This window comes from Neovison vison, chromosome 10 (genome assembly GCF_020171115.1).
Source record: "Neovison vison isolate M4711 chromosome 10, ASM_NN_V1, whole genome shotgun sequence".
Lineage (NCBI taxonomy): Eukaryota > Metazoa > Chordata > Mammalia > Carnivora > Mustelidae > Neogale > Neogale vison.
The window spans coordinates 43,623,407-43,650,948 of NC_058100.1; the positions used below are offsets into that span (position 1 = coordinate 43,623,407).

At 37.7% G+C, this 27,542-nt stretch overlaps 1 protein-coding gene across 2 annotated transcripts in view; it reads right to left on the minus strand.

Annotated features, from left to right (window-relative positions):
• The window catches only part of INTS7 (integrator complex subunit 7), a 91,541-nt gene that overhangs the window by 63,158 nt on the left and 841 nt on the right, over window positions 1–27,542 (minus strand). Inside the window, exons 2-4 of one of the 2 annotated variants that reach the window (XM_044267132.1) lie at window positions 14,220–14,349; window positions 11,374–11,520; window positions 5,186–5,323 (exon numbers count right to left, since the gene is read on the minus strand). In XM_044267132.1, the coding sequence (XP_044123067.1) occupies window positions 5,186–5,323; window positions 11,374–11,520; window positions 14,220–14,349 (415 nt within the window). Of the gene's footprint in view, window positions 1–5,185; window positions 5,324–7,661; window positions 7,752–11,373; window positions 11,521–14,219; window positions 14,350–27,542 lie in introns of those variants that run through there. The other variant, XM_044267133.1, reaches the window with a different exon arrangement.

Genomic DNA, 27,542 nt, shown 5'->3' on the forward strand with positions numbered 1-27,542 from the left:
ACGAAACAGATAAGGAAGTTCTGCAGCTGACCACCTGAATACCCGGGTGGAAAGTCAGTACTAGAGATAAAGGCGCTGCCACTTTTCAGCATTAGAGTAACTTACAAGATATAGCTGCAAACATGAAGACTCAATAGCTCACCTGCAGAATTTTATCTCTGCCGCACAAATGGAAAATCTACAAACATGGCTAGATGTGCTCTTTTGCTTGTATGAGCATCACCTAACAAGAGAGCATCGTCATTTATTTGAATTCTCAGCAACAATTCTCCGTAGCTGTGCTGAAATTTTCAAAGCAAGTAACGTTTTTTAAAACCTCATGGTTTTCCTGGAACATCAAGCTACTGTCTTCACCACTGGTAGCAAAACAATGAGTAAAATTGCTATCACCTTAGCAAGAACCAAGGCAGCTTCCGACCGTCCGAGCAGTCATTGCATTCTTTACCACTGTGCAATCACACTAAAAGGGAAGGAAGGAAGGAAGGAAGGAAGCCAGATGCACTTACAAATGTCCTTGATAAAACAGTAAAAATTACTAATTTTATTGAATTTCAACCTGTAAGCAAATGTCTTTTTACTATTCTCTGACAAAACAGAAGCCACACATCAGGTACACAGTGGTTGTCTCCAGGAAAAGTGCCATGTAATTTTTAGAGTTATAAGATGGACTAGTCATTTTTTTCCCATGAAACCTCACAGTTATTCAGACTTGGCTATTTGGCAGACATTTTCTCAAAAGATGAGTAAAGCTGGCTTGTTGGTTCATGGAAAATAACTAGGAAAACTTTTTGCCAATCTCAGTTTCTAAGCAAAAATTAGAATTTCAGAAAACATATCTATCATCATGAGCTTGACAACTTAATATCTGAAGAATTTCCTGATAAGACTGGTGGCAAGTAACAAATGGGATCCTTTGATATCATCCTTTGATATGATCAATGAAATGGGTCGACGTTTGGAAGACCTGCAGAATGCAGTGAACCAATGTTTCCAAAAAGGCCAATGCAGAGATTATAAAACCATACATGGATAAAAGATTCCGAAAGATTTCAGTGTACTATAGTACACGTTCATGGATATAATTTTAGAGTCCACACTACAATTAAACTTTAAGAAACCAACACTTGTCTAGTTTTTGTATAACATCAAAGAAAAATATCCGTAACTACTTATAAAGCCTTTAAAAATACTCTTCTCTTTTCCAACTGTATGTCTGTGTGAGGCTGGATTTGCTTCATATATTTTATTGTAACATACTGCAACAGAAATGTTGAATACAGAAACACATAAGAATCCAGCCAGACATGAAAGAGAGTTGGAAAATATAAAAACAACAACAACGCTACTCATCTCACAAAAATGCTTGTTTTTACATTAACATATTTAGAGAATTGTTATTTTAAAAATGAACATGTATTTTTAAAATGTAGCCATTTAAATTTCTAATACTCTAATCTATCGATATAGTCCATGTGAGCAAAAGTAGCTCCATGAGGACTTCAATAATGAAAAGTATAAAGATGCCAAACAGTCTGAAAACTACTTTTCTAAGGCATCAGTTTCATACTTGATAAGAAAAGGTAGGTTACAAACGACTTTTAGGTATAAGAGGTTTATCAGGCGGTATAAACGACTCATTCACCTATCAGCGTGCTCTCATACTTGTTATTCTTTCTTCTTAGAATATTCTTCCTCTAACCTGCTGCCTTTTCAACACGTGGTTTCAGCTCAAATGTTACCTGGTTAGAGAGGCCTTCCCTGATCACTCTCCTTAAAGCAGCTTACTCGGTTCACTATCACAACGATGAAACTGTATTATTTTTATCACAAAGTTGTTTTATTTTTTCATAACATTCACACACACCTGAAACTATTTTGTTGTTGTGTTTACACAACAACAGGGCTTTTATCGTCTCCACCCCTGTCCTCCTGGGCGCTGAGAATACCATCTACACATGGCGGATATTCAATAAGCACTTCTTCAGTAACTATAACTTTATACAACTCAAAATTTAAAAATCTGTTATGGGCCTTCAGGGCCAATAAACTGCAAATCAGAAGGCTGCAGTTTTCTTTCTTTTCTTTGTCTAATACTATTTTTAAAAATCCTTAATGTCAATATTAAGAATGTATGTGAATATAGTTTCATATGATAATAAGACTATAAACAGAATAATCAGATTTTCTAGCTTCCACCCATGCCACGCCTGCTCCCTCCAAAGAAGTCAGCCCTGCCAACACTGGGCATACATTCCTGCTCTGTCACAATCAGCTGGGGTGAAGGAGGAAGCAGCCACCACTTTTACATGGCCAGTTGCTGTTCGGTTTGGCACTGGCCGCTAGAGGGCTCCTCTCTCAATAACAATACTTCGCCAGTTTCTGAAGGCATTTGGGTTTCCAACTCCTGCTTTGTGACATAGGGACTCTCTCTAAATATATAAAATCTTAACCTTTTAAAGAACAAGTTAGATGTGATTATGCTAACAGACAAAAGGAGAACAGTATTAAATAAATTCTTAAGGTCTTAATTTGCTAGTTGCTCTAATTTGTTTAAGATCCAAAACTGAGAGAGATACTAAGACAAAAACCCATCAGTATTGGTCAAGATACTTGATTTCTCCAGCCGGGTCAGCATTTCCGAAGAGGTAAATGCTAATCTCAAAAAGATACAGTTCATTATACAATTAGTTAATTTTTATACTCTGATACATTTTGATATGCCCTTCATTCTTTCCTATTACACTAATTTGGTATTTTTAAATGTCACAAATTATATCATACTGAAACCTGTTAAAAACTGCTTCTATGGGGCGCCTGGGTGGCTCAGTGGGTTAAGCTGCTGCCTTCGGCTCGGGTCATGATCCCAGGGTCCTGGGATCGAGCCCTGCATCGGGCTCTCTGCTCAGCAGGGAGCCTGCTTCCTTCTCTCTCTCTCTGCCTGCCTCTCTGCCTGCTTGTGATCTCTCTCTGTCAAATAAATAGATAAAATCTTAAAAAAAAAAAAAACTGCTTCTATGTAAACTATTAACTTAAATGTTTATTGGTCATCAATTCTATAAGCGGAGAATCATGTTTCTATGTTACTTAGTCTTAATCTTTTCCAAAACAGATCAGAAATTCCACAACTAATAAAATTAGCTTCTGATAATAACATAAGAGAACCTGAACCAAAAATGATTCTCATTAAATAAAATATAATCACTAAATTATTAATTTATCATCTGAATTTAGAAAATTATTTTTGGAGCCTCAAGAAATGCAAGTTTACTTAAGCAGATTATAAAGTACTGACACCTTGACAGTGATAATCAGATAACTGCTCACTAGATATAATTCCCATCCAATAAAAACAATTTTTAAAAAGTTCTCTCGGGGTGCCTGGGTGGTTCAGTGGGTTAAGGCCTCTGCCTTTGGCTCAGGTCATGATCCTGGGGTTCTGGGATTGAGCCCCACATTGGGCTCTCTGCTCAGCGGGGAGCCTGCTTCCCCCTCTCTCTCCGCCTGCCTCTCTGCCTACTTGTGATCTCTGTCTCTCAAATAAATACATAAAAATCTTAAAAAAAAAAAGTTCTCTCGATAGTAAGGACTCTCAATAAGAAAAAAAACACCAGTTTTCAAAAGCACAAATAGGACTGTGTTTATTCAGTATTTCTCTTCCTCACTCACTGCTACACCTACTAATTTTGTGCAGTGCATTAAAAAATTACATGCTTTCTATTCTCCATTCTCTTTTCCCAGTGAGTAATCCTGGGATTCTGAAGGTTTAACAGGAGCACCTGAAGAGATGAATATGCATATAATTAAAACCTGAAGAGAGAAAGTTGGTGATAAACTGTTCTAACTTTTATTCAAATTTAGTAGAGATTCTTTTTTTTTTTTTTAAGATTTTATTTATTTAACAGAGAGAAATCACAAGTAGACGGAGAGGCAGGCAGAGAGAGAGAGAGAGAGGGAAGCAGGCTCTTCGCTGAGCAGAGAGCCCGATGCGGGACTCGATCCCAGGACCCTGAGATCATGACCTGAGCCGAAGGCAGCGGCTTAACCCACTGAGCCACCCAGGCGCCCAAATTTAGTAGAGATTCTTAATGGAAAAGCTATCTTTCTTTATTTTAAAAATTACATCATCTGATTCTAAAGCTCAAACTTGCTCCTGACAGTATACAAAGAAGTTTATTAAAAAATTAAAAATAAAAATAAGGTACCATCTTATCACCCAGACACAGGATTTTGATATATATATCCTTTGTCTTTTTTATATTTCATCAATACAAATACCTGTTTCTTTAAAAAAATATATTCTGCAAGGTCTTATAAGCTATGATGTAACCTGTTTCCAAATATACTTCTAAAATATACTTGTTAAGAGCTGACATAATATTTCACTGTATGATCATATTTATCTAAGCACACTGGTTAGAAGTTAGGTTGTTACTAATTTTTTTTGTTGTTTTTATAACACTACAACTAGCATCCTTGCAAATAAGTATCAGTACACATTGCTGATTCCTCCGGGTAAGTTCTCAGAAGTGGATTTTCTAGGTCCACTTGGTGGATAAAAAGATGATCACGTTTAAGGCAAATGCATACTACCAAAATGCCCTCCAGAAAGCAATGCTAGTTTGCTATCAGTCAGTGAAGGGGATAATTTATATTTTTAGATAGGGGAGCCAAACAAGTCAAACATAGCAACATAACCATGGTCAGTACTGCATCCAAGAAAACAAACTGTTCTGCAATATAATAGTATAGGATATGACATCCCCAATATGTGAAACTGGTTTCAGCTCGAATTACTACCTTTGCCAAACCATTACACAGCTCTAACACCAAAAAGCTAACCTTGAGAAGATAGTAAGAAAGCAAAAACTCAGCATTAGAACCATATATGTTTGGAAAGGGTGCCTCAGCAGACAAAACTGATTCCCAATGAAGCCTTCCCTAACTGAGGTAATCTACACGGATTTGTCCTTCTGGAAATTCTTATTTCATGTGCAGTCAATGCTAACATATGTACCTAAGCGTTCTGTTTTACGTACTGAAGTTCTGTTTCCCCAACAGGACGTAAACCTTCTTGGAAAAAACACCTTGCCATTTACATTTTTCACTTAGTGTTTATGTATATTGATGAGCTATTCCTTCAAAACCCCTTCTTGGGAAGACAAATGATTAAAAGGCCGATGCTTACTTTGACTGCGCAGAGAAGTTTGCAGCAGCAAAAACGGCAGCTTCAACTTCCACATTATCATGTGAGTCCAGACTCTGACGAATACTATGATGAGCATTCTTCCTCTCAGGAATTATTGATGCCAGGCTTCCCAACATCCTACGGAGACAGAAATCCAAGAAGAATAGAAATACAATAAGCAAAAAATCAAGAGAAGAAGAAGCAAGGCAAAGCCTAGATTGCCAAAAGTAAAATTTGCAGATAATCCCTTAAATCTCGGGTTAATGAAACATCAACTTTAGGAATCAAGCAAGGACTCAAATTCTAAACACTTTTCACACTGATATGTCAGAATAATTAACATGGTTTATCTTATATAAGCAAAATTGAAAATTACCATCCTGAAGTAACTCCCAGTTACCAGAGCCCAGAAACTTCTCAATTATTAAAGCACCAAAATATCAATTTTCCAATGTTCTATAAGTAAGTCCATTTTAGCAAAATAACATTTTTGCTTTTAAGCAGATCCAGAAAGTAAAAAAGGTAAGACTCCCAGTCTTTTTTTCTATAACAGTAAATACTGATACCATGGTTTTCAAATCTGTCTTCAACATCAAGAGAACAAAGGCAGAGCACACTTCCTGGGCCTCACTTCAGAATCTGCAAGGATGAGAACGGTAGCATTCTGGAAAAACAGTCTACTTTATAATAAATGAAACATTTGGAAAAGGAAAAAAAATCTGTTGTTTGAACATAAATTACATAAGATAAAGCCTGAAAAGATGTTTTCGGCAGAAAGGCACGGATTTTTGAGGGCTGCAAAATGCTGCGGTAAACAAAACAGAGTTCCTACAGTGACAACCTTTCTTGGTCAGTGTCCTAAGTAACCTTCCAACTTGACGTGTCACCACCTAATTACCTTATGGAGATTTGATTGGACATTAAGAATTTGAGTTTATACCAAACAAAATACTAAAATGGGCTAACTATGTCATTTGTATTCAATCTGAAAATAAGGTTTTGAAATTAGATGAGTTATATTTTTCCAAAGAAATAAACAGCTTATAATTTAATAGTATATATAAGGAAAGATTAGATTAGGCTAATAGCAACACATTTTGATTAACAGTTTATTTAAATTTAAATATAAAAGGGCAAAAAAAGGCATAATCCCATTTGTCACTACTTTATGAAAATATTTCTGGTAATATTATAAATAATTTATAGCACTACATTTCAAACACTATGAATACCTCCCAGCTTCTTCTTCCACTTGTTTCAATTACAAAGTCTAAAGTAATGGGTAAAAAAAGAAAACACCTTTAAAATATCATCTCTTCCTTGTCTTTTCTTTAAGTTGAAATCATTCTGACTCTAAGAACTCCTTAGTGTTTGAGAGGCACCACTTTTTGCTCTCCTTCGTATGTTGTAATCTTATTAATACATTCTTCCAGAAAGCAAGCTCCTTGAGATCAGAGGTCCCACTTTAATCTACTTTCCTAAAAACAAACACCAAATTTTCTAAACAATGGGTACTCAAGAGTACTTAATGTTGATCTATCATTTATCGGTCACATCTTTTCTTTATAGACTTTGTTTTTCTCCTTAACAGACTCATTTTTCATCATGCTATTACAATGCTCCTCAATGAAAAATCATGTTCCTATAAAACATTGAGATTGTTCTGTATCATATCTTTTTTAATTAAAAAAAGTATTGTAGTCAAGTATTTCATGATAGAAGGAATATTCATTTCTTCACTTACGTGCTTTGTAATTTTCAAAGACGGATTTTAATAGCCAGGTTCTTATATTTCTATAGTGATCAGAAAACTTTTTTTTTTGGAAATAAGGAAATCTTTTACCATACAGGAAATAAGTGACTCCATTAGAGCTGGTATCACTTCTCTTGCTTCACATCAAGGAAAGAATTTGTGAAATGTCAGCTCATCAGAATGTGAATTGGGACCAGAGAGTTCTCCCCATACACCGAGCCAAACTTCTCTTCAGCTGAACAGGTCCCTGCTTCCCAAATCAAATTTCAAAAAATGGACATCTTTTTTTTTTTTTAAAATCCACTGCCAACATCAGGGCTGGTTTTGACACTTATCCACTTTGGAATGATCTTTATTCTGAGGCATATGTTATTTTAGAAACATAAGAAACACTGATGTTAATACATAACTTAAGGAAGAGTATAAAAATGGTAGTCATTCCGTTCATGGCTTTCAGGTCCTGAAATCAGTTTCTATTTTTAAATATGATTTGTAAAGCATATATCTGACAAAGGACTGGTATTTAGAATATATCAAGAAATCTTACAATTCCGTAATAAAAAAGCCAAGTAACATAATAAAATCTAAGCAACCTAATGAAAGAAAAGAGGCAAACAATTCAAACAGCTCTTCCCAAAAAGAGATAGAAGAAACTGTCATCAAACGGTACCTGAGAACGTGATCCTTACCGTTAGGGAAATGTAAATCAAAACCATTACACACCTCATTAGAATGGCTAAAATGAAGAAGACAGACAACACCAAAGGCTGGCAAAAGGGTGAAGCAACCAGAGCTCCCATACTGTTGGTCAGAAAAAATTATGTTTAAACCCACTTGGGAAAGGCCTGGCAGTTTCTTAAAAATTAAATACACGCCTACCCTATGATTCAGCAGTTTCACTCCTACATATATATCTGGCAGAAAGGGAAGCATGTTCACAAGTCTTCACAGCAACTTTATTATTTATAATATCCCCAAACTGGAAGCAGCCTAGGCATTCATCAGAAGAAGAACAGATAGATTCACAGTCACACAATGGAAAACTACTCAGCAATACAAAGAACCAAATTACTGACACACAAAGTAGATTACACTCAAAAACACTGAGTGAAAGAAGTCTTACACAAAAGGATACCCACTGTATGAGCCCACTTATATGAAATTTGAAAACAGATAAAAATTTTATCTATGTAATGAGAAAAAATCAGAAGAGCAATGGCTTCTAGCTTCATAAGGGCAATCTTAAAAAAAGAAAAGTAAATATTTTTATTCTTTAAAAAATAAAAATAAAAATTTTTTTGACAAATCATGCTCTTTCTTACATGATTAAGGTAGCAAATGATACTCATTACTTTTTTTAAAGATTTTATTTATTTAATTGACAGAGAGAGATCACAAGTAGGCAGAGAGGCAGGCAGAGAGAGAGGGAAGGAAGCTCCCTGCTAAGCAGAGAGCCCAATGTGGGGTTCGATTCCTGGACCCTGAGATCATGACCTGAGCCAAAGGCAGAGGCTTTAACCCACTAAGCCACCGAGGTGCCCCAGTCCTTATTACTTTTTTAATGGCAAAATTAGTTTTCTTTACACTTTTTAAAAGATCGTATTTTCAAAAATTTGTAATATAACGTTAAATAATATATTAAACTAAAAAATAGTTTTTCACTTTAAGTCATTTTTTGTATCATGAAAAAAATGAAATCATGGAAAAAAATTTTAAGGCTACTCAAAAATGTTCTATTTTGTGAGAAGGGTTTGATACTCTCATATCAAAATTTGATATTAGAATTTTAGTTTTGAGTTGTTACAATTACATTTTTTTGGTATTTGATATTTACTTTATAATTCTGCAAGCTTTACAAAATGATCTGATCACCCCCATTCCTGATCTTCAAGTTTTTTCCTCTTCCTAAAATAACTACACCAAGAATGTTTTTAAAACATGTCCCTCTTTATTTGGCAAAACCATCTAAGGCCTTGTATATCTAAGGATCTTATTAACTGTACTACATTTTATTTATTATTCATTTATTTTTAAGATTTTATCTTTAAGTTATCTCTACACCAAAGAGGGGTTTCAACTTACAATCCCAAAACCAAGAGTCACACGCTCCACCAACTGAGTCAGCTAGGCACCCCGTACTATGTTTTAAGTGTTAATTGGACTCAACATTCTTAGCTCAAATTTATTTTTTACAATTTTATTTATTTATTTGAGAGAAAGAGAGAGAGAGAGAATGTATGTGTGTGCACAAGGCAAGTGGGCAGAGGAAGAAGGACAAGCAGACTTCCCACTGAGCAGGGAGCCAGACGTGGGACTCAATCCCAGGACCACGAGATCACAACTTGGGCCAAAGTCAGACGCCTAACTGACTGAGCCACCCAGGTGCCCCAATTCAAGTTTCTTTTAATATTTTTTGCATCAAATGTTAATGTTGAAAACTATAATTTCAATCTGATTATTTTCCTTTAAAGTGCTTTTTCTAAATAAATAAATATTTCTGGAAGCTTTCTAGAACTCTCATTTTATTGATAGCAATAGTTCTTCAACAAAGAATTGTGGCAAAGCCCAGTTGCCATGACTTGGAAAGAGCAAAATGAATGAAATATTCAAATATTAATCTATATTCTTCTTAAAACACTCAAACTAGTTCTAAATCATTTATAGAATCATTCCACTAGCTAAATTCTATTATTTTTGTCTTCTGATTAAAAAAAAAAACAAATAAAAAAACCCTATGCTTGTGGAAAATAATTCAAACATTGCAAAACCACACAGAGAACTCTCTTGTGATGCATAGCCCAATAACCCCTCCCACAAATAATCACTGCTAACAGTATATATATGCCTCCATATTCTTTCCTGAGCCTATATAAACACATATATTAATATTATGGATAAAAATGAGTTAAAAACAGATGTCACTTGACTACTTTTTTTTTTTCAAGATTTATTTATTTATTTGAGGGAGAGAGCACACAAGTCGGAGGGATAGAGGAAGAGAGAACGTTTCCCTTCAGAAAGCAGAATCCACGCAGAGCACAGAGCCCAAAGAGAATCAATCTCATCAGCCTGAGCTATAGCCTGAACCGAAACCAAGAGTCGGATGCTCAACCAACTGCACCATCCTGGCGCCCCTTAATATCTCTGTGTTAAATACATACTTACTTCATTCTTTAAAAGTTATACAGTGGCCCATAAGTTATTCCCCTTTTAATACACAGTTTTGCCCCAATTTTTCACTTCTTACAAAAAAGATACTGTGATCATCTGTATACATATATTCACCAACTTCTAGAAATGATTTATAGAAAAAAATTCCAGTAAGTGAATTTGCTGAATCAAAAGGTAAAACTATCTTTAAATTTAATTCTGTTCTATTATATATAGTTTTTAAAAGATAAAATCAATTAACTGACTTTAAAATATTACATTCTGCTCATAATTTAATCACTCAAAAGGCAGAGGAATTACAAAAGCGCTTAATTCTGCACAAGGGGAAGACTTGGCTCTTGATGGGAAAGCAGAGAGAAGTGGTGACATCCTAGACTTCATGATTAAAAAGAAGGTTCACTTCTGAACATGGCAAGTCAGATGTGAGCCCTAAAATTTAGGAAAGTGAATTTCAAAAGTCTAAAAATTACACATTCATTCTATAGATAGCAGACCTAAAAAGACAACATGGTTCAAGCTGAATATAAGGCTTACAATATGAAATGATGCTGGCAAAATTAAACAAAAAATGCGTGGTGGGGGTGGGGGGCAGATGCTTGGAAGGCTCAGTCAGTTAAGCACCCCACTCATCATTTCGGCTCAGGTCATGATCTCAGGATCATGGGATCAAGCCCTGCATTGGGCTCCCACTCAGTGAGGAGTCTGCTTGAGATTCTCTCTCTTCCGTCTTTCGGCCCCTACCCCTGCTCCCTTTCTCTCTTTCTCTCAAATAAATAAAATCTTAAAAAAAAAAAAAATGTTTTTAGATTCCAGGAAAGAGAAGAAAAGGCTGGAGAAACTACAGTGGTTCCACCTGGCATTCTCCAAGGAGTTCAAATATAAGTTACTGCATATAAAAATGAGCACACATCCAAGAGTGAATAGAAAAACCAACATGAAACAGAACAAGATCAGGAAGGTAAGAGTTCAAAATGAGCTGAGGCTAAGCTAGAATCAGACCCCAGTTAGCTGATCAGAATGTCAACCTACAAAAAGGTACATTTCAAACACAAGTTAGGCAATAATTCACAACCAAAACAGTATCCTAGGTGGTATCAGAAGAGCAGGTATAGATTGGGGTGGTTACCATACTTCTGCCTGGAGTCTTGATTGAAAAAACAAATTCTTAACATTCAAAATGAAAAAAGGAAACATATTGCCCTTTTTGAGTACATAATTGCAACTCAAACAATCTTTGGTGATTCATTATAGCAACAGAGTATACCGGAGTGTGATGGCTCTTGCTACAGGATCGTTACTATGAATCACAGAGAAAATTCTCTTCACAAATTCATCCACATTCAGAATCTTCTCCAAATGCTTCTCACTTTGTTGAGTAACTTTAAGAACACACAGTCTCAGGAAATTGTTTCTGTGAAGAACCAGAGATAAAGTAAATTAGACCACTTTAGGAAAGTAATATTTAATTAGGAATCAAAGCAACCAAAACAACGTTAAATTTTAGTAACAGGCCCATGTTTTTCAATCTCTTATTATTTCTCATCATTAAAAGAGCTGAAGCCTATGCTTTGGTTTTTGTTGTTGGTGTTACTGTTTTTAATCCAGGAAGACCAGGCTGGTTTAATATTTAAAAAAAAAAAAAATTAAGCAATGTGGGTGCCTGGGTGGCTCAGTGGGTTAAGCCTCTGCCTTCAGCTCAGGTCATGATCTCAGGGTCCTGGGATTGAGTCCCGCATCGGGCTCTCTGCTCAGCAGGGAACCTGCTTCCTCCTCTCTCTCTGCCTGTCTTTCTGCCTATTTGTGTTCTTTGTCTGTCAAATAAATAAATAAAATCTTTAAAAAAAAATTAAGCAATGTAATTCATAACATTAACAAGCTAAAGAAGATACATGATCATATCAATGCAGAACAAAACAATGAACAAAGTTCAATAACTCATCCATGACTAATCAAACTTGGAATAGAAGAAAACTGCTTTAACTTGATAAAGAATACAAGCCAAAAGCCTGTATATAGCTAGTATTCTATTTAAGTGGTAAAAGAATGAATGCTTTCCCCAGAATCCTGGAGAAAAGGCAAAAAGGCCTCTCATTACTCTTACAGAACATATTGCTGGAAGTTCAAGATAGTGCACTAAGAAGAGGAAATGGAAAGTGCACAGATCAAAAAGGAAGAGAAACGGCCCAGATCTGCAGATGACATGCTTCTGGGAGTGGTTAGCATATCTGATTACTTCACCATGTTGAAAGGGATTCTCAAGTTTTTGCTTTTGCACTTGTTAGCGTACCTGAAATGCCAAAACAAAACATAAGGAACCCTTTTCAAATGTCTGACAGTCTTCTTAAAAACGGTTCATGTTGTGCATACTGCTCATCCAGGTACGTCTTAAATTTATTATGTACAATAAACACAAATGTTCAAACTGTCAGAAAGGTAATATATCACAGACTCTGGCGACCAACTGCCAAGACTGGTATCTTGGCTCTGTTTCTCTCTCTGACCGTATTATCACTGTGACAAGTTTAACTTCTTTGCTCAATTCAGTATCCTCAATTATCTAATGCTGATCACAGTACTTAACTCACACGTGAAAACGAGAACAGCACTGGATGCACAGAAAGAGCTCAGTAAACGTTAGTTACACGTATTATTACAGATCTGTGAAATAAATGTCCCCATTACCCCTTCACGTCTTCATCTAATCAAATACAGACATCACTCACAAAAATTTACTATGTTTGAGGATCTTCATTAAAGAAAATCATATAAAACACAAAAACTAAGGAACAAATAAATAGAAAATTTGTAATAAAGAAAATGAGACCTATGGCAAAATATTCAACCTCACGTTATTTATAAAACGCTAATTAGAACAGCAATGAAGTACCATTTTATACCTAGCAAATCAGAAGTAATAAAGCTAACAGACCGGGCTAACTAGGTTGTGGTCAGTAAGTATGCGATCTTGGTCCAAGTATGAACTGACAGAACTGCCTTAGCAAACATTTACAATACATTTGAAAGGAAATAAAAAACTCAAGTCTGTTACAGGGGATAGTAGATGTCCTGTAACTCAGCATTTACAGCTCTGTCTCTCTCTCCTCCCACAGTGGACAGAACTAATTCCAGCTTCATTCCTTTCCGATGTGTCCTATTTTATCAGTTGCCTGGATGTTATCTGACATCCTCAGACATGTATAAGAAGGAAGGATGAGAAAGGTTAAAGCCAAGGCCAAGAGCTCTAAGCATATATTACGGAAAGGAGACCACAAAGGAACACACACTCAAGTATCAGAAAGGAATGTGGAGCCAAAATAACATACTCAAGATCAGAGATCATGTGAGAGCTGGCGGGAGTCAGAGTTTGGAGACACTGCTCTGCTGACGTACTTAGAGAAAACGGGGGCTCCAAGTGGGAATCGTATGGTGTTTGGAGGCATGAAGCCTACACTTCGAATACGAAGCATAAGCAGTCAGCGATGTCTGCAGTCCTGCTGCAGGACACCAAGATGGCAGTGACAGAAAGAAAAGCCCTAGGGATGAATTAAATCTCCTCCATCATTTATGACCAAGGCCAAGACGTCAGATGATCTTCCTCCACCCTAAAGCTAATTCTAACCATCTCTTCTTCAAGTCTGACTTGGGGTGTATATGAACACACAAGTGCATGGAAAACAGTGGGAAGCAGCAGGAAAGGGACTGGTGGGGAGAAAAAAAAATCTGAAAGGTATTTATTCAGCCTTCCATGTTTCAGCCCCTTCACAGTAACATGTCATCTTGTGTTATAAGTTACTAAATCAGGAACTTTTCAGAACAATGTGCAAACCACAGATACTTCCAAAAGATGCAATAATATATACATTAAGATTATCTTAATTGGATTTATTCTGTTCCCCAAAGAAATAAATCCTCTGACTTGCCACTTCATTTCTGCTTAAAATGCCATTATACTTCACACCAAAAAGTTTTGCAGACTGCCCCATACATCCACTAAAATGGTCACTAACCATGTGGAAGTCCAGAAGGGCAAAAACAATAAAGACCACAGCATCAAAAACAGAGAAATCTGAGCAAAGTAATTTAGGACACTGAGGCTTTAAAAAGACTTACCCAACTCTGAAAACATCTGCTAACTTTAGGAATGCAGAATTGATGAGAATAGGGAATGGATACTTCTGGAAGAGCCTGGGAAAGCGAACAACTGCTTCACACTGTTCCCCAAGTTTGCCGGATCTTAGACCTATGAAAAGCACGAAAATGGGAGAACAGCTTAGAAACCTGTGGCTACAAGAAGACAGAAATAGCAAATACCCCCATGGCATCCCACAGCCATAAAATAACAGTCATTCATGATTAGATGAGGTACCACTGTAATTCACGAGCTTTAAAAAAAAAAAAACAACAAATTACGGCTTATTAAATAGTAATTTGGTAAACTGCTACTTGAGATATAAGATAATGAAAAGAAAATAAGATTTTTTTTTTTTTTCAAAAAAAGGCTGAGTATTTTAAGGATACTTGGGGCCATAAAATAAATCTCAGCAAATTTAAAAGGACTGAAACCATACTTTGTTATGTTCTCTGACCATAGTGGAATTAAATTAGAAATTGCTAGGAGGAAAAATAGTTAGAAAATGCCCAAATATTGGAAATAGAACAACTTCTAAATGAGCCATAGGTGAAAGGGAAATTAGAAAAATCTCTTAAACTGAATGAAAACGAAAGCAAAATCTGTGTGATGTGGCCAATGCAGTTCTTGAAGAAACATTAATAACATCAGGTACTTAATATTAGGAAAGAAGAAAGGTCTCAAACCAATGGCCTAACAAAGGGGCCAAGATAATTCAATGGGGAAAGGATACTTTTTTTTTCTTTCCAGCATAACAGTATTCATTGTTTTTTGTACCACACCCAGTGCTCCATGCAATACCTGCCCTCCCTGTTACCCACCACCTGGTTCCCCCAACTTCCCACCCCTACCCCACCCCTTCAAAACCCTCAGGTTGTTTTTCAGAGTCCATAGTCTCTCATGGTTCACCTCCCCTTCCAGTTTCCCTCAACTCTGTTCTCCTCTCCATCTTCTCATGTCCTCCATGTTATTTGTTATGCTCCACAAATAAGTGATACCTGACTCTCTCTGCTTGACTTATTTCACTCAGCATAATCTCTGCCAGTCCCGTCCATGTTGCTACAAAAGTTGGGTATTCATCCTTTCTGATGGAGGCATAATACTCCATAGTGTATATGGACCACTACTTCCTTATCCATTCATCTGTTGAAGGGCATCTTGGTTCCTTCCACAGTCTGGCGACTGTGGCCATTGCTGCTATCAACATTAGGGGTACAGATGGCCCTTCTTTTCATTACATCTGTATCTTTGGGGTAAATACCCAGTAATGCAATTGCAGGGTCACAGGGAAGCTCTATTTTTAATTTCTTGAGGAATCTCCACACTGTTCTCCGAAGTGGCTGCACCAACTTGCATTCCCACCAACAGTGTAAGAGGGTTCCCCTTTCTCCACATCCTCTCCAATACACGTTGTTTCCTGTCTTGCTAATTTTGGCCATTCTAACTGGTGTAAGGTGGTATCTCAATGTGGTCTTAATTTGAATCTCCCCGATGGCTAGTGATGATGAACATTTTTTCATGTGTCTGATAGCCATTTGTATGTCTTCATTGGAGAAGTGTCTGTTCATATCTTCTGCCCATTTTTTGATATGATTATCTATTTTGTGAAGCCAGCATTACCCTGATCCCCAAACCAGGCAAAGACCACACCAAAAAGGAGAATTTCAGACCAATATCACCGATGAATATGGATGCTAAGATTCTCAACAAGATCCTAGCAAACAGGATCCAACAGCACATTAAAAAGATTATCTACCATGACCAGGTAGGATTCATTCCTGGGTTACAAGGATGGTTCAATATTCACAAATCAATCAATTTGATAGAAAAAATCAGTAAGAGAAGAGAGAAGAACCACATGATCCTCTCAATTGATACAGAAAAAGCATTTGAAAAAATCCAGCATCTGTTCCTGATTAAAACGCTTCAAAGTATAGGGAGAGAGGGAACATTCCTGAACTTCATAAAATCTATCTATGAAAGACCCACAGCAAATATCATCCTCAATGGGAAAAAGCTCGCAGTCTTCCAGTTGAGATCAGGAACACAAGGATGACCACTCTCACCCCTCTTGTTCAACATAGTATTAGAAGTCCTAGCAACAGCAATCAGACAACAAAGAGAAATAAAAGGTATTCAAATTGGCAATGAAGAAGTCAAACTCTTTCTCTTCGCAGATGACATGATTCTTTATATGGAAAACTCAAAAGACTCCATCCCCAAACTACTAGAACTCATGCAGCAATTCAGTAATGTGGCAGGATACAAAGTCAATGTATAGAAATCAGTGGCTTTCTTATACACTAACCATGAAAATACAGAAAGGGAAATTAGAGAATCGATTCCATTTACTATAGCACCAAGAACCATAAGATACCTGGGAATAAACCTAACCAAAGAGGTAAAGGATCTGTACTCGAGGAACCACAGAACACTCATGAAAGAAACTGAAGAAGACACAAAAAGTTGGAAGACCATTCCGTGCTCTTGGATTGGAAGAATAAACATTGTTAAAATGTCTATACTGCCTAGAGCAATCTATACTTTTAATGCCATTCTGATCAAAATTCCACCTGTAATTTTCAAAAGAGCTGGAGCAAATAATCCTAAAATTTGTATGGAATCAGAAGAGACCCTGAATTGCTAAGGAAATGCTGAAAAACAAAAATAAAACTGGTGGCATCACATTACCTGATTTCAAGCTTTACTACAAAGCTGTGATCACCAAGACAGCATGATACTGGCATAAAAACAGACACATAGACCAGTGAAACAGAGTAGAGAGCCCAGATATGGACCCTCAACTCTATGGTCAAATAATCTTCGACAAAGCAGGAAAAAATATACAGTGGAAAAAAGAAAGTCTCTTCAATAAATGGTGCTGGGAAAACTGGACAGCTATATGTAGAAGAATGAAACTCAACCATTCTTTTACATCGTACACAAAGAAAGAGAAACTCGAAATGGATAAAAGACCTCAAGTGAGACAGGAATCCATCAGAATCCTAGAGGAGAACATAGGCAGTAACCTCTTTGATATCAGCCACAGCAACTTCTTTCAAGATATGTCTCCAAAGGCAAAGGAAACAAAAGCGAAAATGAACTTTTGGGACTTCATCAAGATCAAAACTTCTGCACAGCAAAGGAAACGGACAACAAAACAAAGAGGAGGCAACCCACAGAATGGGAGAAGGTATTTGCAAATGACAGTACAGACAAAAGGTTGATACCCAGGATCTATAAAGAACTTCTCAAACTCAACACACACAAGAAAGGATACTCTTTTTAACAAAAGGTCCTGGAATGAGTGGAAATCCATAAGCAAAAAATAAATAAATAAAACCTCAATCCTTAATTTGCACCATACACAAAAATGAACTCAAAATGAACCACAGACCCAAATGTAGCTAAAATTATAAACCATAAAAAGAAAATACACAGGAAATCTTTATGAGCATGGGTTAAGCAAAGAACCTTAGATAAAACACAGAAAGCGTAAGTCATAAAATAAAAAAGTGAGAAGCTCCATCAAAATTAAAAACTTCTGCTCTTCAAAAGACACTGTGGAGAGAATGAAAAGACAAGCCACATACCAGAAGAAAATATTTACAGAACACCTATCATAAAGGATGATGTGGAAGGCCGCTTTTAGGCCACAGGCTTGAGCAGTGGAAACTGAGTAAAGTAAAGGGGCTCACAGTGACCACTGAGCTGAACGACCCACCTCAGAATATCCATAAGCCCTAGCTGACTGATGGGCTACTTACAATCAGGCAGAGGTACCAAAAAAGGAAAATCCCCTAGTTCCCATGCCTGCTCACTTCCCCCACTACACCACACTCCCCCTCCAGCACTGCCGCCTCAGTCTCCTCTGCCATATTCAGTGAACTACTGTCTCCTTCATTCTGACTTGGGTGAATTCACAACCCACGACTCCAGCCTCCACCAATACCTCCACAGGCAGCGTCCACACTTCTCGTGCCTCCACAAGATGACACCCTGATTTTTGAAATGGGCGAGATTTGAAGAGAAATTTCATTAAAAAAGAAATATGAATTTCTTCATATACAAGGAAATACATGGAAGTTAACAAATGTTCAACACTGCTGGTCATCAGAGAAATATAAATGAAAAACTACATTACGATACCATTACATACTCACTAGAAGGGCAAAAAAAGTTTAAGAATGACATACCAAGTGCTCAGGAGGATACGGTGCAACTGTAACTCTCATGTATTGTTGGTGGGAATGCAAAACTATACGTTTCTTTGGAAAACAGTTTCGCTGTTTTTTATAAAAATAACTAAAAATCAACAATCCTCCTTCTAAATATTTATCCAAGTGTTTTGAGAACTTATGTCCATACAAAGATTTGTATTCAAATGCTCACACCCAGGTAAGAGCCCCAAACTGGAAACCACCCAAATGTCCATCAACTGGTGAAAGAACAAACTATGGTCGATCCATACAATGCGCTACCACCCAGCAATGAAAAGGAAACAGTTGCAGATTCCTGCAAGGACAGGGTAGATCTCAAAAACACTGTGCTAATTAAAAGAAGTCAGACCCAAAAAAGACTATAATACTGCATGGCTATTTTATAGGACAATCGAGAAAAGGCAAAACTTTGAGACAGAACAGATCAGTGGTTGTCAGGGGCTAGAGAAAGAAATTAGACTGCAAAGGAATACAGGCAAAGTTTTTGGGGTAAAGAAAATGTTCTGTGTCTTGACTGTGGTTGTGGTTTCATGACTGTATCCATTTTATTATCTATAAATATACGTAAATAAATCTGACTTTAAAAACGTAAAAACAACCCAACAAACGGGGCACCTGGGTGGCTCAGTGGGTTAAGCCTCTGCCTTTGGCTCAGGTCATGATCTCAGGGTCCTGGGATCAAGCCCCGCATTGGGTTCTCTGCTCAGCAGGGAGCCTGCTTCCTCTCTCTCTCTGCCTGCCTCTCTGCCTACTTGTGATCTCTGTCTGTCAAATAAATAAAGAAAATCTTTAAAAAAAGAAAAAAAGAAAAAAACCCAACAAATAAAGATAACATTCAAAAAAATATTCATTTAGAATGAATATCATGATATGGCATTAAGAGCATAAGTTTCAAATATTTTTTAGTGTTTTAGCACTTATAAAATGCTAATTATATCCATATTCATACAAGAATAAGTGCCCTAGAATATTCTGTTCAATAAACTCTGCTCACTTTTAAAAAATGACAAAGGAAATACTCATCTGAGGACTCTTTATTGATTGTCACTATGTTTCAATACAAAAGACAAGCACAGAGTAAATCTGCACAGGCAATTCCTACAACTCATTAAAGGCCTGAGTTCCGTAAATGCACTCCCATTGGTTATTTGGTACTTGGAATATATTTCCTTGCGGGAAAAAAACAGCACTGTCAGCACTCATCATATTCCAGAATCCAATAACCACTTATAGTAAACGTTCCTATGGGAAAATTAATTCAAGTTTCTAATTGAGATATTTAGAACACAGCCCTTCTTTGCCTGCTCCTTTCTTCCCCTACCCCCCACCTCCATACACAGAAAAACTGCCACTAAAGCTTCTGGAGTCGGTTTCCAACTAAACACGGTGCCAATGGAAATGTTGTAGGTAACTGGCAGTGGCTCATGGAGCTTTAAAAGCTTTTCTAAAGACCTGACTTGACAAAGGGGTCACAGGACACACACACAGGGCAGTAAGGACAAAAGGGAAGGGGAGAAGAAGGGCCAAGTCTGAGGATGGAGGTGAGGAAACAAAGGAACAGATGTGCTTGTGTGTGTGTGTGCTGCAGGAATCTGGTGGGACAATCCACAGTAATCGGACTTGTTTCCTCCTCTTGCTGCCTGTAGTTGGTGATGCGGAAGGGAGTAATGTTCTGTTTGTAATGAATTAACCTTGGTTGGGATGAAAAATGAACAGTAGGAGGCAGCCCATGCAGAGGGTGTTTGGCTGACAGAATACGATCTGCTTCACTTTCCTTTAAAAAACACAACCACAGACCACATTAATTGGTTTAAATATGATGACTTAAATTGTACCAAAGATAATTTTGAATCTGGCCAGAGATATGTTTTGATTTCTCTAATACTATCAAATTTTACTTCCTTAAGATAAAATAGAACCCCATTCCTATAAAAGGGCTGATAAAGTTAAAGAATAGTAAGTTTCTTGCTTAACAACGGATACAACAGTTTTAGGAAAAAGAAACAAGAAGCAAGACTGGCTCTGAGGGACAGAAGTTAAGGCCCAGAAAAGAAAGAAATATATTAAGACCTAGGATTTAGCAAGAATACTAGGCTGGGGTGGTATGTACCCATCTTGTTTGCTCCGAACCGATTTCGATTCTAGAATAAGGCAAGCACCTGAAAACAGGCACTCAGCACAGTCAGATCTTGTTCTAAAACCAGAAATTAAGGTGTAGGGATGCGACTGCTGTTTCTCCATCTTTCTTTGTATTCTCCCCCCAAAGAAACAGAGCTCGCTTTCTTTTCAGTGCCTGTAATTAAACAGTGCTTAAATCAGTTGCAACATGCAAGTAGGCTAGGGAGAACTAAAATAGGTTGTCTGTAAATTGCTTATTCATTCAAATTTCATTTGACAGCAGTGAAATTTATTATTCTAGACTGTTTAAGCACTTAATATGTGCAGAACATTTTGCTAGGCTAGTGGCTTTCAGCTCTGCTTTTGCATCAGAAACATTTGTAAAACTTTTCAAATATACCTTTGCCAGACTTCTACTCAAACCTACCAAATCTGAGGCTAGCGCCCAGGGATCTGTTTAGCTACTTTGAGGAGGCAGGAACTTAAAGAGCCCTAAGCTATCCTCTACCACTTCCCTTTTATTTAATGGTCCTGCCTATACTGGAGTTAGAAAGCTAATAGTTTACTGAATTTGGCCCTCAGACAAATTTCATTTGATAGATAACAATGTTTCTTTGTTGTTGTTGTTGTTAGAGAGGGAGCACAGGCGGACAGAGTGGTAGGCAGAGGCAGAGGGAGGAGTCCCTGCCAAGCAAGGAGCCCAAGGTGGGACTTGATCCCAGGACGCTGGGATCATGACCTGAGCCAAAGGCAGCCGTTTAACCAACTGAGCCACCCAGGTGTCCCTAGATAACAATGTTTCTTAAAGGCTCTGAATTAATTGGCAAATTTTAAAAATGAAGTGAGATGTCACCCAAAACCCAGAATTTCTAGTTTTGAAAATTTTAAAGATCTGAAATGTCACTAAAGAAGGTGAGAGTCTTGACCAAAGAAACACTGTAGTATTACGGGTCTGTGTTGAAGGCCCATTTGGGTTTGCAATCATTTCTGATAATAGCCACGTACCCTACAATCTTTCTCTAGCAATTTTTGGCTGCCTTTGGGCACACATAACTAAAAAAGAGAATCTTGGATGATTCTGGCAAGGGGGCACTTGGGTGGCTCAGTTGGTTAAGTGTCTGCTTTTGGCTTAGGTCATGATCCTGGGGTCCTGGGATTGGACCTCACACCAGGGTCCCTACTCCGAGGAGAGTCTGTTTCTCCCTCTGTCCCTCCCATTGCTATTGCTATATCTCTCTCTCTCTCAAGTGAGTAAATAAAATCTTTTTAAAAAAGTAAATAAAATTAAGTGCAGGTAAGAAAGTTAATGAAGTTAATAAAATGTGGCACCATGAAATCGAAGCTTGATACAGAGAAACAACAGCAAGAGTCTGATGGGTAGGGCAAAGGAGACAGGTGAATGTACGGAGGTCTGAATGAAAGTAAAGAATGATCAATATAGCAGTTACTCATGATGATGGTGATGGCTCATATCCTGTGCCACGCTACGAAGCACTTCACATGAATTAAACTCTCACTGCAATCATAGAAGTTAGGTACTATTATTATCCCCATTTTAAAGATGATAGACACAGGCAAAAACTGATTATGCAACGTGCCTAAGAACAATAGCCAGTAAATGGCAGACATGGGTTTCACATCTGGGCAATCTGGCTCCAGAGCCTGTGGTCCTGAACGATTATGCTAAAATACATCTCGAGAAAGTAACTAACCAGAGGACAGAGGTTAAGATTTTAAAAGGGATATTTAAATGATGATTTTAGAGTGATGTAATTCTGAGGAAAAGACAAATTCTAGGGAACTGAGGGAGAATAACTAAATGATGGTAAACTCGGGGACTGTTATGTACAATAATCAAGTTTTCAAAACAATACACACTTCCAGGTAACATATATCAGCCAGGATTCTTAGCTTCAAGCAACATAGCTGCTGGCTGGTCATGAGTTTATTAAAAACCTAACAAACAGCTTCAAGGCTAAATATCTAAGAACACCTAATATTACCCTGCCAGACTGATTAGATGATAAGTCCTGTTGCTAGGAAATACCAGATGATGCTAAAATCAGCTCTACTGACACCCAGGAACCCTGTAGCCATTGCTGCTACTGTCCCCTAGAAACATCATAGCTGCCGTGGCTGCCAGGGCACAGAACTGTGACCGTGCTCTCCAACTATGCCTTCTTACACTACTGAACTGCTGAGCAGAGCCCAGAGGAGGTCTGTCTGGCCGGCAGGGCTAAGGTCATATCCTATGTTCTTGAAAAGGAAGCCAGGAAGGTGAGCTTTTGCTTCCACCCTAGTGAGGTGGACGTATAATGTGGATCATTCCTCAGGCACAGGAGGAGTGATCACAAGATGCTAAGTGACCACCACCATGACGAGTACCATTACAAAGAACACTGCTAATGCACATTACCTTACAAGCACATTCTAGGAGAGTTTGTTACACACATTCGCTTCAGCTAAGGAGTGAGGATGACTCAAAGAATAACCATAAAACATATAGATCTTAAAGTGTACCCATTAAAAATGCGGGTAAGAGGGGCGCCTGGGTGGCTCAGTGGGTTAAAGCCTCTGCCTTCGGCTCAGGTCATGATCCCAAGGTCCTGGGATCGAGCCCCACATCGGGCTCTCTGCTCAGCAAGAAGCCTGCTTCCTCCTCTCTCTGACTGCCTCTCTGTGTACTTGTCATCTCTGTCAAATAAATAAATAAAACCTTTAAAAAAAAATACCAACACAAATATGTACCACACATTATAAGGTAACCTTACAACCCATCACTTAGTAAATCAATAATGGCAAGTATCAGAAAATTATATTTAAAAAGCAGGAATAGAAAAAACTGAAATGATAGTCAACTCAACTGATAATAATAAAACACCCTTCACCCGAATTTCACAAATTATAATTGCACATGGTGGAATGTGTGTAATATTGTATGACACGCACACAGAACACTGATTTAGAATCATTAACAAATTAGTTTATATATGAATACCAACTTTCAGGAATATTTAACAATTCATTTTGTAAGTTACAAGACAGTAGCTCTCAGCCATCTATAAAAATGAGTCTGTGGATTTCAGTAAGAACTGAAAAAGGGCCTTGGGTTTTTGGACTAGCTCATGACCCATCCAGTGACTGCCCATCAGGAGTTGAGATGTTAAGACTGTCAATTCCACGTGACCTTACAGGTCCACTTCTTGACACTGTCAGACAAAATACAGTCTGGTGGCACAGATTCTTGAGAATTTGGTTGACTCAGTGTGGGTCACCTGTCCACCTGTGAATCAGTCACTTATGGGATGGAATTAGTCACCTGTACAGACCACGCTGCAGAGGCCTCTCTCTCTTTAGGGGGTATGAAGATACTTCCAAAGCTTCCTATCTGTTCATCCTAACACCAACCACATCTGTCCCAATATGGATCCTATAACAGCCATCACTGGTCTCTTTCACAGTCTGAAAATTCACGTTTTAGGATAAGTGAGGGGAAATATGGAGAATACAGAGTTGTCCTGATTTTTATCAATTTTCCATTTTATATTTTAATCTTTCATTGAACACCCCATCACACTTTTCATGCAGCAGTAAGTTCCCCGACACCTCAAGTACAACTCCGTCTTCTGTATTTCCTCCCTTCCCACAGCCCAGGAGCAAGAAAGGGAACCACTCCCTTCCCCGTCTCACTCTTTCACCTCACCCTTTCAGGCAACCTCACAGGAATGAGACAGGCGGAGTGATGTCATTTAAGGGAGACTCCTTTTCACTCAGGATGAAGGAGATCTTGCATAGGTTTCCCTAAATCATCAGGACATCTTCAGTCAGTTCAGACTATGCAGAACTTACACTAGTGAAAAAGTTAACACTGATTAATTTATGTCAGGTGTCCTTTACAATGCCTACATTAATGATTATCCATATTATTAAGTGTGTCAGATAAATAGAAGTCATACCTGATTGTAACACTTAACTCTATATGCTTAGTCTTCACAGAAACTCAGTCAGCATGATTATCTGTTTAAAACTCTATAAAGGGGATAGAAAGACCTCTATGCAGCAGCTAGAGTGATCTATAAAAATGTAAACCAATCCAAATCAATCTTCTGCTTAAAGACTTTGTGTCTTCTCGATGCACTTGGCATAAAATCCAAACTTCTTGTCCTGACCAACAAAGCCATATTTCATCTAGCCCTACTTTCTTCTTAAAGCTGTTTTGTTCACTAATAAAGCCCCAACTCTGAGTACAGTGACTAACACAATGTAGGTGATCTGCAAATATCTGCTGGATGAATGAATGGCTATCACGTGATTATTTTCCTGTGTTGCTAACTACAGCCTGAAGGAATGGACTCGACTCAGCTTCAAAACAGCATCCATTTATTCCTAGACAGATCAGAAACAAATAGCTTACTGGCATGCTTCTTCAAAAGGCTCAGAACAAAGCGCAACAGGTTATAAATGACATTTCCCAAGTGTGTATCTTAGGACGCTAGTTGTTACTTTACAATGCAGTTCAAGTGTCACATCTGTACACATCTGTTACTGCCTACTCAACACCTCCATTTGGATAACTAAGGGATATCTCAAATTTAGCCGTCCCAAACTGATTTCACTTTCATTCACTCAGTAAATGACAATATATACTTCTAGATCAGACCAAAACCTCTAAATTTTTCCTGACCGCTAATTCTCACATTCTCAGCATATTCATTAGCAAATCTTATTGGCTCTACCTTTAAAATATATCTGGAACCTCAGTATTTCACACACCTTCACTAAAACCAGCCTGGCCCAAGCCACTATTTTCCTTCCCGGATTGTTACAACTGCATCCTCACTAGTTTCCCTACTTTCATCTCTGGCCCTCCGTGTCAGTGTAGCCTCAACACAACAGCCAAATTGATCTTCTCAATGTTAAGTCAGCTATGCCATAGCACTGCTGAAAATCCTCCACAGTGTCCCATTTCACTCAGAACTAAGACCAGTCTTTCAATGACTTGTACTGCCCTACATGAACTGGCTTCTGGTTATCTTTTTATCTTCAATGTCTATCATTCTACTCCGGCATGCAAAACAGGCTCCAACCTCAGGCCCTTTGCACTTGCTGTTCCTCTACTTGACCAGTGAGACCTTTCCTGACTATCCTATATAAGATAACAAACCAACCCCAATCCCACACCCAGTTTTTTCTAGCCCCTTTCATTAGTTTCATTTTTCTCTACAGAATGTTATCACTACTTGTCAAAATATATGCATACTATATTTGCTTGCTGCCTGTTTTCTCTGTCCAAAAGGTAAGTTCTATAGAGGCAAGAGCTTTGTTTTGTTGCTGTTTCTCTAGTACAAACCCTGAGTAAGTAAGTGTCTGTATGTGTAGGGGGGAGGGTGGAAAGAATAGGAAGAGAGGCTATGGGAGTAAGAAACTCCTATTAAAATACATCAGAAACAGTATTCCTTGGAATGCACTTTGAGAAACTCCCATCTAGATGTTCTAGAATTTAAAAGAAAGTTAGAACTTGTAGCCTTCTGACCCTACGAACTTCCACTCATAAAAATATTTTAAAAGATAAAGCATGAAATGACTCAATAGTTAAAATACTGAACTATATTCTAATGAAACTAGCTATTTCTGAAATCTAATTTCTTTTTTTTTTAAGATTTTATTTATTTATTTGACAGAGATCACAAGTAGGCAGAGAGGCAGGCAGAGAGAGGAGGGAAGCAGCTGCCCGCTGAGCACAGAGCCCAATGCAGGGCTTGATCCCAGGACCCTGAGATCATGACCTGAGCCGAAAGCAGAGGCTTAACCCACTGAGCCATCCAGGCGCCCCTGAAATCTAATTTCTTAACAGCTTAAAAGGTATATAGTATGATGAGGTGAAAAAGAACAAAAATTTTGTTATTATTCAAATTTTCTTTCTGAGCCTGAGACTTACCTGGGAAATACTCACCTGGGAGAACTGAAAGTGACCACTTAACACCTATGACTGACAGCTGGTTTATACTTAAACACTCAATGGCCATCCATTTATTTCTTACAGTTCTGAAATGTTTCTATTTCAACTTCTAAGAAGCAAAAATTGTGGGGTTTTTTTCCTTAATACAATGGCAAATTTTTAGGAATTAAACAATTCTAGATTTTCTGACATCTCAGAGTCTGATCCTGACCTTTGCTTTCCAACCCATCTCACCATCATTATGATGTAAGCCCACCTGGCCCAGAGTGGTAGAAAATGTCTTTCGATTTGGTGGGGTTATTAGATATGTGCACCTGCAACTCTCAGTTATTAGACATGTGGACCTGCAACTCTCTCTGGGGAAAAAGGAAGAAATTTCCAGACTGGAAAGGAAAAGGTTATGCAGTGTTTAAAAAACACATTTAATATTATAATTTTATATTTCATAGGGGAAAAGCCCTACAGCTTTGGTAAGAGAAAGTAAAAAGTTGAAAATTATTTTCTTGACTGAAGGGGATGCACTAAGTGACTCAACCAAAGGAGTATCTCATTGGAGTGTTGTGACATTTTTATGTTAATCAAAAAGAGTTAAAAACTTTTTAAGAAGTCTGAGAAACTCTTACCTAGACCTACCCACTAGAAATGTTTACAGATTAGAAAACAAGAAAATGAAATCCCAAAAAAGTTAGCTGGGAACCGGCTCAAAGAAGACAGATCCTTCTAATCTGTAGTCCCAATTTTCAATGTATTATATATTGGTTATAGTTAATGAAGAATTAACTATACCACGTGGCAAATGTTTCCCCCATTCAATAAAAATCACTGAAACAAAGGTTAAGTACTTGAGTTCTTTACTGTCAAATATTCGCATCTGCCTTCCATAGCCTTATCTAAGAAGGCATATCTGTTTTAGCATTTAATAACGGATTCTTTTGCATACAATTATATCGCTTAATATTACAACAGTCCTGCAAGCTCAATGGTACTGGATCTACTTTGCAGACAAA